Source organism: Egretta garzetta, unplaced genomic scaffold (assembly GCF_000687185.1).
Source record: "Egretta garzetta isolate BGI_Z169 unplaced genomic scaffold, ASM68718v1 scaffold246, whole genome shotgun sequence".
Classification (NCBI taxonomy): domain Eukaryota; kingdom Metazoa; phylum Chordata; class Aves; order Pelecaniformes; family Ardeidae; genus Egretta; species Egretta garzetta.
The window spans coordinates 46,660-63,588 of record NW_009259976.1 but is presented as its reverse complement, the minus strand read 5'-3'; the positions used below and the strand labels follow the sequence as shown (position 1 = coordinate 63,588).

The following is a 16,929-nucleotide window of genomic DNA, read 5'->3' as shown; positions in this document are numbered from 1 at the left end:
CGCAGCTCGCTTTTATTTTTCCCTGTCTTGCCATCTCTTAAAGAGTTTGCTATTCAGTGGAATAAGGCAGAGGAAGGGGCAGGCCAGCACGGGCGACTGAGGACACCCGGGCTAATTGCCCGCGCACGCAGGGAGCGGGTGCACGGCCCCAGCACAGGGCCACGCTGCCGCCTTTCAATGCAGTCAGTCCAGAAAGCAGCAGTGCAAGTCTTTGCTCTAAAACCCAGCCCAAGTCTGCGCTCTCGGGAGCGCATTGGGTTTGTGATGCTTCTTTATAATAAGCCACAGCTGCTTCTGATTTTTACCAGACCTTATGCCCTTGCAGCTGCTTCGCTGACCCAGTAGTTTGGGAACAGTGGTTCTGTCGGCACGCTTAGGTAGGGGTTCAAGCTCTAACCTAACAATATTTGGGAAGTAAGCAGTGCCCTTTGTTACTGTCCCGTGCCAACGAGAATATCAGATGCAGTATTTGTGAGGCTGGTGTGTCGCTGTAGCATTGCAACAAAAAGTTAGCTTGCAGCTGCCCGGCGCTTTAAGGACATGGTGGGGCTTTAGTTCTGAAACGCAAAGACATCTCAGCTGATGATGCCTGAGGATTTTTCTTTAAGGAAATGTCTTCTGTTTAAGACATCCATCAGGACAATTTTAAATATCCAAAATGGGGGAGGGGAGAAGAGCATGAGCTGACATAGTGTCCTAGCCACTTCTTTCTGAAACCTGGATTTGCACAACCCTCAGAAGATTGCCACAAAAAAGAGTTTGAGCTCCAGTCCTTTCCATGGCTTTTCAGGTGTGCGTTGCAGAAGGGCAGCAGGTCTTGTAACCGCATAAGCAGTGTCCTGCCTTGGGGGGGAGCCTTAAAAATTAACAGAATCCTGAAGTTCTTCAGGAAATCTTATAGCATGCTTGTTGGGATCAGGCTCCCTGCTGCACCCATTTTACATGCACGTTTTACACTGGTGGAAGGTTTGTGGTGTGAAGGAGTTCTTGGTCAGTTCTTCAGCCCCAAGAAGGTTAAGGGAAGCCTGGAAGAAAAGGAGGGACCTGAGGTGGACCTCAGGCAGGTGGTTCAGCGTTTCTGTAGCTCCCGTTAGTGTAATTGATAGTATCCTGCTCTCCAGAACACCCCTCAGAATACCTGTAGTTCACAAGCAAAGCTTCTCCTTCTCGTTCTCCCCAGTGAAAGAATAATTTTGATTTGGTTTGTTTCAGAGCTGGAAAAGGAGATCACCAGGAGACCGAAGAAAGTCTGCATTGTTAAAGTGGTGGGAACAAGGAACCTGTGGAAAAACATCGTGGTATTGTGTGTGAACTCGTAAGTCTGATCTCCTTCTGTTTGAATAGTTGCGTAGTTGGTGAACTGGAAGCAGTAATAGGAAATGATGGGAGAGCTCTTCCATTTCCTAGTGTGGGACCCTTTGCTAATGTCTCTGATAAATGACCCTGGAAAAACATCAGGTGTTGCAGGGAATTATTTTTTTATGGGGAACAGGGGGGAACTCATCGGCTGTTTCAGGCAGCAGCACCACATCCCTTCTCGGGTGCCGTGCTGCAAGTGCCTTGCTGTCGCCAGTGGTCTCGCACGGCCACGTGCTGGTACACGTGCATGGGTGCAGACACCTGCTGCTGGCATCCCGGGTGGGATTTTTGAAATCATTAATGCCCCAGGAATGCAAGTTCAAGTTGTTTACATCTGATATAGCTGTGCTGTGGAGGAAGAGGCTTCTTGATGGTAAATACAAGCCTCTGCTCCCTTGTATAACAGCTGTCCTTGATAGGTCTTCAAAAGCAGATTACAAAGTGCTTCAGCACTCCCAAATCATGTACAGGGCACACAAGGAGAATGTGCGGGCTTGCACAGACCAACGTGATGCCTGCGTCCTAAAGCTTTGGCTTGGACACGCTTACCTGAGCAAAACCAGGCACCTGCCCGAGGGCTTTACAGGTTACAGGCTCTGAGACCTTCTGTCCAGAGCTGAGCACCTTGTAAAGAGGAAATAGATGGGCTGCAAATTTAACCTCTAAGCAAACCCAGCCTCTGGGAGGGCAGTGGATTTTTCTAATTTTTCAGTGTTATAAAATGCCCATTTGAATTCCTTTTGTGATTTTTTTTTTCCCCTTTTTTTTTTTTTCCCGAATGAGAGGTGGGGAGAAGACTGGAAACCCTGCATCCTCTGCTCTGTTTAGAAGTATGTAGCACTCCTGTGGCTTTTTCTTCATCACTTCAGAGCTCTATTCTGTAGCCTTCACTCCCGTTAACAGGCTCATAACCCAGAGGGGACAGCCCCTGGGCCGGGCACACAGACACCCAGAGACACACGGACTTCAGGGGTCAGTCTCCAGCATTACTGGTTGGAGAACCAACTCTGGTTTTATGGGGTTTGTGTCTTTCTCCCACCTACCAGTGGGTGACTTCCTCTGTTCTGAAACAGCGTTTTCCTTTTAGGCTAAGCTGGTGGATTTAATAGCCAGCGTTAACTGTATTCATGAAAAATGTTTGCATGGGGAATTCTCCCCTTCTCCCTCACCCTTTTTAATTACACATATTTGGAAATTCCCTAAACCAGAACTAGGCAGCCCAAAGAATAACTTCTGGCAATAGCACACAGAGGCTGTTTGCCATCCAAGTAGAGCATGAAGCAGATGCGTGTTTGAGGAAATAGCTTTCATGTTTGTTTTTAGGGGGTGGGGAAAAAAAAACCTATTTAATTTTAATTCTGTTATTCCTGTTAGATGGGACTGTGCTAAATTTTAGTAGTGTGGAACATGGAGAAGGAACCTTTTGCAGGGAATGATAAGACATCAAGGGAGATAAATTTATTTAGTTTTAAAAGCAACTGTTGTGAGCTGCTCAGCAAGTTAAGACAATAGAATAATTCCTGGGGAAGCAGGCTGAAAAGTAGAATCCAAATGATACATTGATTTAGTTTATAGGTTATGGCCTAAATAACTCCAGCAAGTGTGTTTGCATGCGCAGAAGAGAGAGAAGATACACACTGGTTAACTCTGCCTTTTTATTAATATTGTTTTGCTGATTAATATTTCTCTTATGGGAGGAGACAGTTATAATCTAGATATCCAAAGCAAATGACATTCCTGTGCAACAGCAAGTACTTGTGCTAAGTTTTTATCGGGGGGAAGGTGTTTGGTACTGGGGGTGTATTTTTTAACTCTAGCATTGATTCACAAGATCGCAAGAGAAATTCCCCAGGCCCTGGGCTGCCACGCCCTCAGCGATTGCATATTCCCTCAACTGTTTCTGTGCTTAAATTAATATCCAGTTTACACTGACAGAGCTTCAAATTCCTGACCTTTAGGAGGATAGAGGTGCATCAGTGTAACGTACCTGCCATTCATTTTTTGGAGACCTGGATCTGTGCCTGCCGCTCTGTCAGGCACAATTAATTTGTGATCTGAGGTTTGTCTGGTCTAAATGCCAGGGCCAGGAGGCCCTTCCCAGCAGGGGTATTTGTGCTGTGATGGGGGCAACTAGGAGCATTGACCTCCCGTAGCAGCTCTGCTCCAGTTTTGCACCATGTCAGGTATGATGGGGCTTCTTATCTGACTTCTGTACGTCAGGGATGATGGGGCTTCTTGTCTGACTTCTGTACCTCCAGGCCCCTCCCCCCTCCTTCCTTTTTCCTCCCCCCTCCTTCCTTTTTCCTCCCCCCTCCATCTTTTTCTTTTTTTGGGGGGGCAGGGTGGGACAGGAGAAAGAGGAGTGAAACGGAGTGGCAAGATGTCGATCACTGGCACGATGAAGAAATTTCTAAAAGAAGGGGAGACACATGGCTGAAAGGTGGTATAAATGTGTAGATCAACTTAGGGCTTATTGTTTCATGATTGTAATGATCACTGCAGCACATGTGACATCAAATACTCATTTCTAAGGGGTTTTCAGTTGTAACAGGCTAGCTTGGGAAGTGAGATGCAATCTTTAGCATGACCAAATGCCGCAGGCAGGTGAGTCTTCTTGGAGGACACAACTGTATCGCACCGTGTTTTGCTGTCCAAGAACAGAGGCTGCTTCTTCACAGCAGCCCTGGCTCTGTGGCTGTTGGTGGATGCGCTGGGAACAGAGAGATGTCCTCCTCGACATAGGGGGTTCTGGAATGCACCAGGAAAACCAATCTGACACTAGGAGTCCTTGTGAAGTTGTTCATACCCCGATCGTACCATGAGCAACAGCTATATGAACAAAGCCAGTAGACTGCGAATGTCTGGATGAATAGAGGTTTTTCTTTTGCTTCTTTTGATCCTTGCTTATTTCTACAGTACCACCTAGAAGCCCGAGATGAGTCTTTTTGCACTAGGTGGTGTATTCCTGCAGCGGAGGAAATTCTTCCTGCATTAATGTGTTCCCATATTGGATGACGTTGCAGTGCGTGGCTGCCTTCTCAGCAATGATGCCCTCTTGCCCTCTCCCGTTTCCCCTAGGCTGACTGGTTATGGCATACACCACTGTTTTGCGAAAAGCATGATGGGGCACGAAGCGAAGATGGCCATTACCCACAACTTCTATGCGGACTACTACACCATGGCCGGGATTGCGCTGGCATCCTGCCTGGCCATGTGCCCGGTGGTCGGGTTTCTGGGGAGGAGAGGAGGACTCCTGCTTTTCATGATCCTTACAGCCCTGGCATCGCTTCTGCAGCTGGGCCTTCTCAACTGTAAGTTGGAGACGAGAGCTTTTCGGGACCACACTAGTTTGGCACGTGAATAAGAGACCGGGAAACATTAGCATTTCCTTTGCCTTTCTCAGATTTGACATGTGCCGCACACCTGCTTAGTTTAAGAAGCTGAATTTGTATGAAGGATTCCCCGAACACTTGTTGTCTTAGGTTCATTAACAAAAGCCATTGTGTACTGGATGAGTCCCTGTGGTGAAGCTCATTGAGCATTGGTGCTGCTTCCAGGGCTGTCACTTAAAAACAAACAAACAAAAAACCAATGCTTTTAATTTTATTTCAGTGAAATAGCCTCTGGGAGAGAGAGCTGAGCAGGGATTGGGAAGGGAAAACTTTCCCACTTGACTCTGGTTCTCAAACGGCCTCTAAACCAAACAGAAGTTAAAGCGGTAGGTGTATGTCCTCTGCCTGCTCTGAGCATCTTGCTACGTGCAAGTAATATAGAGGTAGCATGGAAATATGCAGCTGAAAGGCCCTACTTTTCTAACAGGGTGTGTATGTATAGGCCACGTGAACGTATACACATGATTTTGTGAGGTGACACAGCTTCTCAGATGGATTGTTCCTGCCAAAAGCAAGAGTGTCCCTCCTTCCCCTTTGCAGGCTGTGACCTTTCTCTGGCACTTTTGAGCTGCTTCAGCTATTAAAACTGCTACAGTTTCTTTTTTTTATTTTATTTCCTTGACTTAATTTTCTGTTGGTTGAGGAAGTTGAACTTGATGGATCAGAGAGGTGTTGAAGGAAGGTGGGATGTGCTTTGCCACTCTCATAGTTGCCAGCCCTTAGACCCGTGACCCATGAAACCTCACCCAAGGAAGGGGGAAGTGGGCTGAGACATGCTTTGGACAAACTGGATATGGGACGAACACCAGATCACTGGTTGTTGCTGTTTTTCATTTCTAAGTTTAGAAATAATTAAGGGCTTTAATGTGAAAGAGTATTTTGCATTGAGGATGGAAAGATTTCACATTCCGGCATGCTGAAGGCAGCCAGCCCCAAGCCAGCAAGAATTGTCCATATTTACAGAACGTGTTTCCTGAAAGCACTTACTAACTTAACCTTTAGAGAACACGCTATTTGTGGGAGGGTAGGAGGGAAACAGGGAACCTCTTTCATGACATGGAGGAAACTCCAAAATCATGTGTGTTTGCTCCCAGCTTGGCACAGGTGTTTACATTCCCTTTGAGCACATGTTTACCATGTCCAGCAGTCCCAGCTGAGAGTGGGAGAAGCCCCCTGGCCCCACCTCATCCCCAGCCCGTCCACAGACTGTGACCATTCACATGCAGATGCACGCCGTGCGTGTGTGCGACCTCCCAAAACTCCATGTTCCTGTGGTGGTGTCCGTGGGGGTCTCTCTACACTAGATCACTAGATTCATCTCGTTTTGTTTTTTTTTAAGGATATCAGATGTTTGTTGAGGCTGTTGAGGTAATAAACGTGCAATTGCTTAGTGGAGAAGAAGTGTGCCAGAGCCATTAGTCTGCTCCAGACCCGTGAAAATCCAGTTGCAGTTTTTCAACAATAAAAAAGGTGTGAGGAAGGTAGGAAGGAATACCCTGTAGGAATCATTACAACCTTCTCCATAATGGGTTTAGGTGGTTTCGTGAGCAAAGTTGCTAAAACTAAGAGCAGCCACCTAGACTTCTCTCAGTGCCATGCAGCCATCAGCCTTCCCCACTCTGCCCTCACCCCTTAATTTGTGAGAAGAGGAGGGAAAGTCATCCTCGTCTCCTCCTGCTCTACACCATGCCCCCCTTCTTCCTCAGAAGAGCTAGACCTAGACACCGTTTGGGGAGAAGCGGTGACCCTGCCAATAATGAAATCTCTTTCAACCTCCTGCATGTTTTAGCTTAGGTAATTTGGGTGTAATTAGCAAATTAAATCAGAATTTGAGGAGGAAAGTGAGAGAAGGAGAGGAGTATTCTCCAGCAGCAGCAAACCTGTGGCAGACCTTGAGGCTTGCCGTGTTCAACCCTTCCTCTGGACCCCGGGGTGTCGTCTGGGATGTCGCAGGAGCCTGGTGGGAGATCACCAGCAGAGCTGCGCCCAGCTCATGCTGCTGCCCTTCCCCTTGCTGCTCAGTGCTTCCTGGTGCTCCTTTGCCATTAGGGCGCGCGGCAGCTGGTGGCTAGCGTGGCACATGGACCACTAGCTCAGGGTTTTGGCCACAATAGGTCTCCCACCACTGCAATGGTGCTGATGCCCAGAGTTCCACTCTCTAACTAAAGTTTCTGTTGGCCATTCCATCCGGGCTGCAGCACCAGGGCAGTTTCTCTTCTCCCCCTTCGTTAACAACAAAGAGGCCTTTGTGTTAATCCCAGTGGTAATTCTGGGGCTCTTAAAAATGCTTTACTGCTGCGTTCGTTATCGCTCTCTCATTAGCATGCTGTCCTCCAGCTGAAAGGGGCCTGGAAATGGCACGTCCTGTCTGGTGGCCATGGGAAGATGTGCCAGTCGCGGCATGAGAAAGGGGAATTGTATAGGGGGCTAGGAGGGCATGTGGAATTTACCTTTTTTTTTATTTATTTTTCCTTTTCCTTTGGATAAAGAAATATGTAACAACAGTATGTTCTTGTTTTCTCTCCCTTTCTCTCTTATTTTTATCCTACTCTAACTTCCGTGGTCTTGGATCCAGTGATCGGAAAATACAGTCAACTTCCAGACTCAGGTATGGTTTACAGACGAGTCTGCATCGTGCAGGAAGAGCTCCCCTGGGAGCAGGTAGATCCAAAAAGCTGGGGCCAAAGCACCCAGAGCAGAGCTGCGGCCGCAGAGGGGTGCAGGGGGAAAGCCCACTTCTACACGGTGCCTTGGGACCCCGCTCATAGGCAGGCCTGGTTGTTTATACACAGCCCCTTGGTGTAGCATCCCCTCCACATAGTCTGACTCAACCTCTGCATATCAAGAGAGGGTGCAGAGGTCCCCCAAGATTTATTTTTAGATTTTGGGGCAAGGCTTTCTCAGAAAGCCTCCCTCTCAGAAGCAACATTCCCAGTTCGGTCTTTTCCAGAAAGATCTGAGACGCCCAAGTCCCTTCTGATAAGGGGACTTAGGCACCTTAGAAAATACTTCCCTGGGCACCTTATCGCAGCCTGAAGTACTGTAATAGCAATGCAGTGCCAGGCTACAGGGGAACAAAATTTACCCTCCTGTATTTGATTAATGGACCTGTCCTTGTCCGGCTTTTCCAAGGTCTGTTCTGCTGAGCAGTCGCGACTCCCTGCTGGCAGTATTTGCTCTCTCCCCCAGGCTTGGGGTGCCTTGCAGAAGAAAGGGCTTAGCCCTGAGCAGGCTGTAGCGTGTTTTGGAAGCTGTAACCTAAGAGCTCCCAATAGCTTTTGCTCTCCTGAGAGCTGATGTGTTCAGCAAGAACAAAAGCAGGCGTTACTTTTTGTTGGATCCAAGCAAGAAAGTGCACCTGCCTGGGACTGCGCACTGATGAGCAGCCCTTTCTCTGGGTAGATCGTGGGACTTAGCTGGAGGAAAGTGGGGAGCGTTGGCTGCAAAGCTCCAGTCCTTTCCCCAGCGCTCCCATTAGGCACAACGTGTCCCCCACGTATGGTGCAGGATCCTCTGCAACCAACTTGGCCTCCTCGCCGGCCGGGACAGAGCACGTGAGCTTGTACAACCCTGGGTCAGATATCCCACCCCTGCCCGCGGAAGGTGGCAAGCGGAGGTCACATGAGGGATGTATTGTCATCATGGCCATCAGACAGTTTTCTTTAGCTTTGTTTAGATTTACTGGGGTTTCTCCCCCCCCCCCCAGCCACGAAATGACTGAGCAAACAGCCTTGCTGGACACGGTGAATAGGGGAGTGCTTCACCGTCCTTAGCACCGGCTTACTCTCGCCCAGAGTTGTCAGGCAAAGGCTGTCGAGCCGGGGGGTTATGGCAGAGTTTGCAGACCCATTGCATGCAGGGTCTTAGCACGGAGATGGGAGCACTTTTGTTTCTTTCCCCTCTTGTCCCGCGAGCCTCTCCAGTGCCTGAGCCAGCCGAGCTGTGCCAGATGTGTGGCAGCTTGATGAACGCTGCCTGCCTCCGCTTGTCTGTCAAACGTGGGAGGGAAGTGGCTGGTGCCTAAAAGACTGCCCAAGGATGTGTTTTTTCTTGGGTTTTACCTTTTTGTGGTGGCTGGGCATAAATAATTCAGAAATCGCTGCCATTTTTGGCATGACGTTATGATTTTTTTCCACGTATGTTTGTGTCTTGGGTGCTTGGGGAATGGATTTTATAAATACCAGTTTTAAATTAGTATTACAGAAATGACTCAAGTTCTTGTCTAGGGAGAATGAGTAACATAAGCCTGTTTTCTTGTTTTCTTCCTTGGAAGTTTGGCCTCATTCTGACTTTTTATGAACACACTTGTCTTGACAGGTATGAGTGACAGCGTCAAAGACAAATTTTCTACCGCATTTTCCATTGTGGGTATGTTTTCTTCGCATGCCGTTGGAAGCCTCAGTGTGTTCTTCTGTGCTGAAATCACACCCACAGTAATCAGGTGAGACGTTGGAGCCCCCCTCTTCAAAGGATGGGGACAAAATGATCCTCATTTAATTGATAACTGGCTGTGTAACTTAACGCTTTGTACAGGAGGGGAAATCCCCCATAACTGGAGACCTCGCAGCAATTTTTGGGTCGCTCTTTCATTTAATGTCGCTGCAGTCAGCCTGCTTAAGTAAATGCCTGTCTGTAGAGAGAGGCTTTGTTTCCGATGGCTCCACCTTGTGTCCCATCGTGGGGATTATTAGTGGGCCAGGCATCGTATGGATGGCGTTTGTTTGCAGTGCGGTACGGTCTTCAGAGCTGAGATGAACCGGATCGTGCGGCTGAACCGTGTTATTGCTTCGCTTGCGCAGCTGGTTTTGTGCAAGCGATGGCCACGTGAGCCTACGGCTTGATATTAAAAGAGAAATTCCACGGGTGTGCAGAGGAGGACATAGGTGCAGGCAATCCCTGCCTCCATAGGGCAGGTTAATCAGGCCACCTCTAGGGGTGCTTTGGCGGAAAGGAGGTGTTGCAACATGTGGTGTTAAATGCTTTTGGTGCGTATAGGTAGGTGCTCTGCAGGTCTGCCACTCCTACAGCAGCACCAGTGTGAGTGGGCCGCCTTTATTGCAGGCAAAGTCATCTTTCTCTTTGCACCCAGATCTGTCTTAGCAGAGGCTCAAAGTTTTTCTGAAGAGGAGCACTTTCATCCTGGGCAATAGCAGAAATCAGGCAGGTGATCTTCGCTGGAGAGCTTCCCATAAAATGTCTTTGTATAGTCAGGTTTTTCTACCGTTTTGTGTATTCATTGTTATCTTTCACAGCAGAAAGGTTGTGCTTTTGTGTTCTGGATTATGCTTTCAGCAATGCCACAGGGATTCAGGACTCTGCCCTGACTCCACTGAATTTCCCAGGAATGTAGGTCATACGGGTGGGAGGGAGGGAGTGTGGAGGGAAGAGGATGCTCTTTTTTTTTTTTTTTCTTTTTTTGCTCCAAGTTATACGCTTTTTCAATAACTTTGCAGAAGTGTTACGGCAAAACCGTCAGCTGAGTAGCCAGAGTCTCCTTGATCCATGGCCTTTTCTTCCAAGCTATCTGACTTTGTGAATGTATTTTGCAGATAACGTTATTTCCACAGGGAAAGGCAGAGTGAGTGGTGAGGAGATTATACAGCAGCCGGAAACACTAACAGCTATTTACTTATGTGCATGTCAGTCAGTTTGGTGGTTTTATGCCTCTTTAATTTTCTCCTTGTCTCTGTTTGAAAGACATATAGATAAGGAATTGGCCACGTCAACCAGAGGAGAATCTGCCAAGTAGGGTCAGATCCATGGTGTGAACTTAGCAAGCTTTTTTCCTTAAATCACTTACGTCGCTACAGGGAAGGGGACAAAATCCTGGCTGGGAGCCAGAATTCTGCTTCCCCTGATTCTGCTGGGTGACACCAGGAGAGTGACAATAGCTGGATGGGCCTCAGGGTCCCCAATCATTAATAGGGACGATGACACTCGGCAGCGCTTTGCAGTCCTACCACCATGAAGCCCTGGATAAGATCCACTCAGGGCTGCAATGGGGAGGGGGAGCTCGGGACGGTGCATAAACCTGTCCCAGGTAGAGGTGTGGTTAAGATGTCTTACATCTTGCATTTCGGTGGGACCTGGCTGCTCCCTTATAACCTGTTCTCCAAAATACTGCCTCGAATGCCCTTTAGTGCTTCAGACCATCTTAATAATATGCTTTTGGTTGAATTTCAAGGAACCTTAAGGAAAAGAGAGGCAGAGAGCACTGGGGCCGTCTCTGGGGTTTCCCTGATCAAATCCTTTACCTGTAATCCCTAAGTCTTATAAGTCTGATGAGGAGTGGCTGAGGGAACTGGGGTTGTTCAGCCTGGAGAAGAGGAGGCTCAGGGGGGACCTTATCCCCCTCTACAACTGCCTGACAGGAGGCTGTAGCCAGGTGGGGGTCGGCCTCTTCTCCCTGGTAATGGGCGATAGGATGAGGGGAAATGGCCTCAAGTTGCACCAGGGCAGGTTTAGTTTGGACATTAGGAAAAATTTCTTCACTGAGAGTGTTGTCAAGCATTGGAATGGGCTGCCCAGGGAAGTGGTCAAGTCCCCATCCCTGGAGGTATTTAAAAGACATGTGGACGAGGTGCTTAGGGACATGGTTTAGTGATGGGATGGCACTGTTAGGTTAATGGTTGGACTTGATGATCTTAAAGGTCTTTTCCAACCTAAACGATTCTGTGATCCCTGAGGGAGGAAAAGAGCACTGCCATTATCAGGGTAGCAGTGGCGTGACAGAGGAGCTGTAGCGCCCGTCCAGTGCTGCTTCTGTGGTGTTGAGAGGAATGGTTACAGCAGCATAGGAGGAAAACAGCCATCTTCATGGCCACGAGGTGCCACCTGCTCCAAAATCAGAAAGGTCCCACACTGTCAGGTGGCACAGAGGGGTCCTTCATACTCTTGCCCTGCACCCCGGTCTCCGGGTGCTAGGTAGGAGGGCTTCACCAGGAGCTTCACCCGTTCCTTATACCCAGGGGCTTCTGTACAGAGCTCCCTCCAAATGCTGAATTTAAGCACTAAGTGGCGCCGATAATCCATCTCTAGTACTCTTGATGGGAACACCACTGCAGTATGCAGGGCTACTAAATGGGAATAGGCTGAGGAGAGCATGGTGTGTCCTTTCCCCATCCTCTGCATGCTCAGTTACTACCAAATGGAAGAGAGGTCTGAGGTTTTTTTTTCTCTCTGCATCCTCATTTGCACCCGTGCAGCCAAAGAAATGAAGAGTGGGCAGCTATGGCCAAATTAGGAGCTTTACCCATCAATAGCTGTCTCAAGCCAAATTTCCAGTGGGGTACAGTGCTGTTTACTGGGACCTGAACCAGGGCTGGCTTCTTGAAGGTGGTGCCTTGCCCCATGAGGCTGAGTGCGTCCCAGCATGTTACCGAAGCTCTGGCCGAGGACTGAGCGCACAACAGGGCCGCTGATGTACGGGAAAGGCAGGGAAAATCCCTGGAGGTGAAGTGGCTGAGCTGACAGGACAAAGCCCTAAAAACCTGGTCTGAGTTCAGCGTTGGCCCCTCTTTGTGCAGGAGGCTGGAGTGGGTGCTCTCCCAAAGCCTCCTCCAGCCTGAGAAGCTCTCTGGCTCTTTTGTACTCTGAGCCATGCCACACATCGACCCGTTTGCTCGAGGCAGATGAGTGCCCATCCGAAGATAGGATGAACATTTCTCTGCTCCCCTGAGCAGTGCTGAGAAGGGCAAGTCCCCTTGCTTAGGTTTAACCTGGTTCAAGCACAGAGCATCAGTGAGGGTGTTTTGCTGCTTTCTGAAAAAACACTGCTGTAGCAAGCGAGGAAATTCTCCCCGTTGAACAGGGAGGCCTTTTCTGAGGACAAAATTTTGGACCAAGGTCCCTTTGCGATTTGTCCATCTCAGGACCGCAAGCCTCACGCAAACCACCCTGCCTCGCTGCCGTGGGGCGAGCAGGCGTCAGGGAAGCGGCTGTGATCACCCGTGGGGCCGTGCCGTGGGGAAGCCCCCCACAGCAGCCGCTGCCAGGCGGAGGTGCAAGGGGAGAAGCTGGGGCTCGCCGTGGGTGCCAGCAGCCCCATCACTCCCTCCCTCGGCTCCGCTCTGCAGACACCGGCCCCCTGCCATGGGAGACCTCGTAGTGGGGGGGAGAGGTGCCCCAAAACACCCCAATTGGTTTTGGTTTCCACCTGCTGCCCCGTGACGCCTGCAAAAACAGCGTGAATTATGAGGGTGCTGCCTCTCTTGGCCCGTGCCCATTTTCCTGATGTGCACATGAACAAAAAAAAAAATTCCCGACTGCATTTTCAGTTTTCCTTTTTTTTTTTTTTGCCATTTTCATGTTTGCAGTATAGTCTAACATGAAAAAACATCTTCCAGGAGGCATACCAAAATATATTTTCAAGGCTGCTTCTGCCCAGCTTTGATGGTGCTGGGTAAAGTAGCGCCTGTTCTAATTACTAACGTCATATGGAAAAACTCTTTTTTTCCCCCTCCAAATCTGAAGCCGCCTGACCCATCATGACAGAGCCATCTTTGTGGTTGCCTTTTCCTGTTTCCTTTCAGCTTGCTTGATGTCCTTCTACAGCGGCTTTTAAAACCCACCTCGGGTCCTTCTTGGGGGGGTTGAGATACAATTTAGCCGTAGCAAGCACTGATGTAAATGAGCCGGGCTTTTGTTGCTCCGGAGCCAGCTTGGAGAGTGATTTGCCATGCATTCGGGGCGGGTTGTGTCGGTTACTCATGTGAGTGTGTTAATGAAGTTGCAGGGAGGCCAACTGCACAATGGCCACATTCAGCCGGGTTTCTAAATTGCCGTCGGAAAGCTGGCAAGTTTTTAATAAGGGCTTTTGCAGTATTTGGGGAAATCACTGTTGTCTGTGAAAGATGCTCTGCTGAGTCTGGAGAATTAGGAAGGAACATACGTGAATTTTTGATCCAGTCAGTGTCCCAAGGGCATCTTTTGAAACCTGTGCTTGCTGCCCTTTAGCTATCAAGTAAGCAGCAGTGGATTTTGGAAAGGACCGGGTGAAGGTTAGCTTTAACACAGCGGTTGGCTGAATGAATTTGGCATTTGTAGGTGTATAGCGCTGTGATTTCTATGCTCAACAGCCAATGAAACTTTTATTTTCAAGTAGTTGATGTAAAGCCTCTCATTTGCCTTCTGCAGTTGTTTCCTGTAAGCCCACCTGATCATCAGAGGGTTTGGGAATAGATGGCATCTCCCGGAGGAGCCGCGTGCTGCCCGGGTGAGCTTGGTGAGGGAATGAGGAGCCAGAGTGCCAGCGACTAAGCTCGTGGGGAGACCTCCCTCTGCAGGCAGCAGGGTCTTCAGAAAATAAGGGACAAGCTGCTGCTCTCAGAGATTTTGCTGAAATGAGTCACTTGAGGGTGATGCTGGCCAGAGACCTCGGTCATGCTACGGCAGGAGGAGGGGATGGTCCACCCCAGAGAAATGCCTGCGGTGCCACTTCTATGCGGCATTTCTGCCATAAGGAATACTTTATAAAGTTGCCTAATTACAATTTAAGCATTTCACCAATGCTAACCTTTTCAGTGTTGATCTACTTGAGGGTAGGAAGGCTCTGCAGAGGTTCCTGGACAGGCTGGATCAATAGGCTGAGGTCAATTGTATGAGGTTCAACAAGGCCAAGTGCCGGGTTCTGCGCTTGGGTCACAACAACCCCATGCAATGCTACAGGCGTGGGGAAGAGTGGCTGGAAAGCTGCTCAGTGGAAATGGACCTGGGGGTGCTGGTTGACAGCCGGCTGAATATGAGCCAGCAGTGTGCCCAGGTGGCCATGAAGGCCAACAGCATCCTGGCTTTTATCAGGAATGGTGTGGCCAGCAGGAGCAGGGAAGTGATCGTGCCCCTGTACTTGGCACTGGTGAGGCTGCACCTGGAATACTGTGTTCAGTTTTGGGCCCCTCACTACAAGGAAGACGTTGCATTGCTGGAACATGTCCAGAGGAGAGCCACAAAGCTGGTGAGGAGTCCGGAACACAAGTCTGATGAGGAGTGGCTGAGGGAACTGGGGTTATTTAGCCTGGAGAAGAGGAGGCTGAGGGGAGACCTGATCACCCTCTACAACTGCTTGAAAGGGGGGTGTAGCGAGATGGGGGGCCGGTCTCTTCTCCCTGGTAACAAGTGATAGGACGAGAGGAAATGGCCTCATGTCCTTGAGTCCCCATCCCTGGAAGTATTTAAAAGATGGGTAGACAAGGTGCTTAGGGACATGGTTTAGTGGTGGGATGGCAGGGTTAGGTTAATGGCTGGACTTGATCTTAAAGGTGTTTTCCAACCTAAAAGATTCTATGATTCTAAGAGGAGCAAGAAAGAGTGAAGTAAGGGACCTACCTCAACTGGTACAGTGAATTACATGGTCTGTGAGATGAATCCCAACTCTTGTTCTCCTATTCTGACCACTAGCTATGTTATCTTTTTTCTTTTTTCTCTGAAAATTACACATTTTATTACAACATCAGTTGGTTGAGAGGTTCCAGCCACAACATGTTTTTATGGAGAAAGTATTTCAGCACTCAGTATTTGGTATAATGGATCGAGGCAGTGGTCTGTAAAGTCTGATCTCCTGCCTCTGCTGCTGATTGATGCCAGATACTTTAGACACAGCCAAAATTGACTTTTGCACCTCCTGCTTCTTGGTGTGTCCTGTCTAAGCTGGAGAAGGCTGGCGTACTAACCAAAATCTGGTTTTCCCTCACTGAATATGGGAATGCTTGGAAATGGGAATACTTTCAAGGGCTGTCTGCACGTTCACATGATAAAGCTCCTCTTCTCCGTATATGGGGGCAGTTATATGGGTGTGAAAAGATACTTATGTGAGTATGGTTACTTCCCCACACTGAGGCAAATAGGCAGCAGTGACCTTCAACAGCAAAGCAACTCTCTCCTGGAGTAACTGCGCAGTACGAGAGCTGTGAGCAAACCAGGTTTGCCTTTAGAGATTTCGGATGCCCAGGTGTGTGCCAGACAGGGGCGTAGTCTGGGGGACCCGTCCGGGCTGTGGGCTCCCCTGCCCCGGTGCCGATGGGGCTGCGCGGGCAGGAGCGGGCTGCGGGGCCGGGCTCTCACCTCTGTTGTGTTCGCAGGGGAGGAGGGCTGGGGCTGGTCCTGGCCAGCGCGGGCTTCGGCCGCCTGACTGCCCCCATCATGGAGCTCCACAACCAGAAAGGCTACTTCCTCCACCACGTCATCTTCGCCTGCTGTACGCTCATCTGCATCATCTGCATCCTGCTGCTGCCGGAAAGCAAGAACCAGAACCTGCCCGAGAACATCCCGGATGGGGAACATTACACCCGGCAGCCCCTCCTGCCGCACAAGAAGGGGGAGCAGCCCCTGCTCCTGACAAACTCTGAACTCAAGGATTACTCCGGCCTCCACGACTCGGCAGCTGTGAGTGACGGGATCTCGGAGAACACCACTGCCAACGGGATGAAGTCAATGTAACCGGGTGGGGTTTTTTTTCCTTCTTTTTTTTGTTTGGTTTTTTTTTTTTTTCCTTCTCCTCTTTCTTTTGTATTTTATTTGATGCTGTTGTGCAGGAGGAGCAGCACTTTGGGCAAAGGTGTTTTGCACAGATTTTACAAACCAGTGATGGAGCAGACACAGACTTGGGGGAATTCAACTCTGCTGCTAAAGCAACTTCAACTGTTGTGCAGATTGCTCTTGAAAAAGTTATGGGGGAAAAGACTCATCTGAGAAAAGACCTGGCTGGAAGTAGCCCTTCAGAACTTTTTTTCCTGCCATTAAATATGTATATTTATTTTGATTTATTCTCAAGAAGCACTTTATTTCCTTTTCCTTTCATAGATCACAAAAAATGAAGCCATCTTATTATAAGAGGTGCAGCCATTCCAAGAAAGAAACCATGGGGGGGTGGGATGTTTTCTGTTCTGCTTTTGTGTTTCTTTAAAGGAAAGAGGGATCCACGGCAAAGTTGAATTGACTGAAATTTAGACTTGGGCAACATACTTCTGCCTGTCTAGAAAGTCCAAGCACCCAGGTTGCTTGCTGTGTTTGTATACACCAAAAAAAAAAAAAAGAAGAGAAAAAAAAAAAAAGCAAAACCTGTTGTGACTCTGACTGCATTTTAGGCAGCTTTTTGTTGTTTTTATAGCCCATGTACACTTAAAAGTTACTTTCTAAATTAGTACTTTTTTTTTCCCCACCAAATGCAGTGAAGAAAACCCTG

The 16,929-nt window shown here is 48.8% G+C and overlaps 1 protein-coding gene across 1 annotated transcript in view; it reads left to right on the top strand.

Moving 5' to 3' along the window:
- The window catches only part of SLC22A23 (solute carrier family 22 member 23), a 96,222-nt gene extending 80,038 nt beyond the window's left edge, over window positions 1-16,184 (top strand). The window contains exons 6-10 of the mRNA XM_009640387.2: window positions 1,213-1,315; window positions 4,438-4,670; window positions 7,327-7,359; window positions 9,069-9,192; window positions 15,827-16,184. Coding sequence (XP_009638682.1) covers window positions 1,213-1,315; window positions 4,438-4,670; window positions 7,327-7,359; window positions 9,069-9,192; window positions 15,827-16,184 — 851 coding nt within the window. The remainder of the gene's footprint in view (window positions 1-1,212; window positions 1,316-4,437; window positions 4,671-7,326; window positions 7,360-9,068; window positions 9,193-15,826) is intronic.
- The last annotated feature ends 745 nt before the right edge of the window (window positions 16,185-16,929 follow it).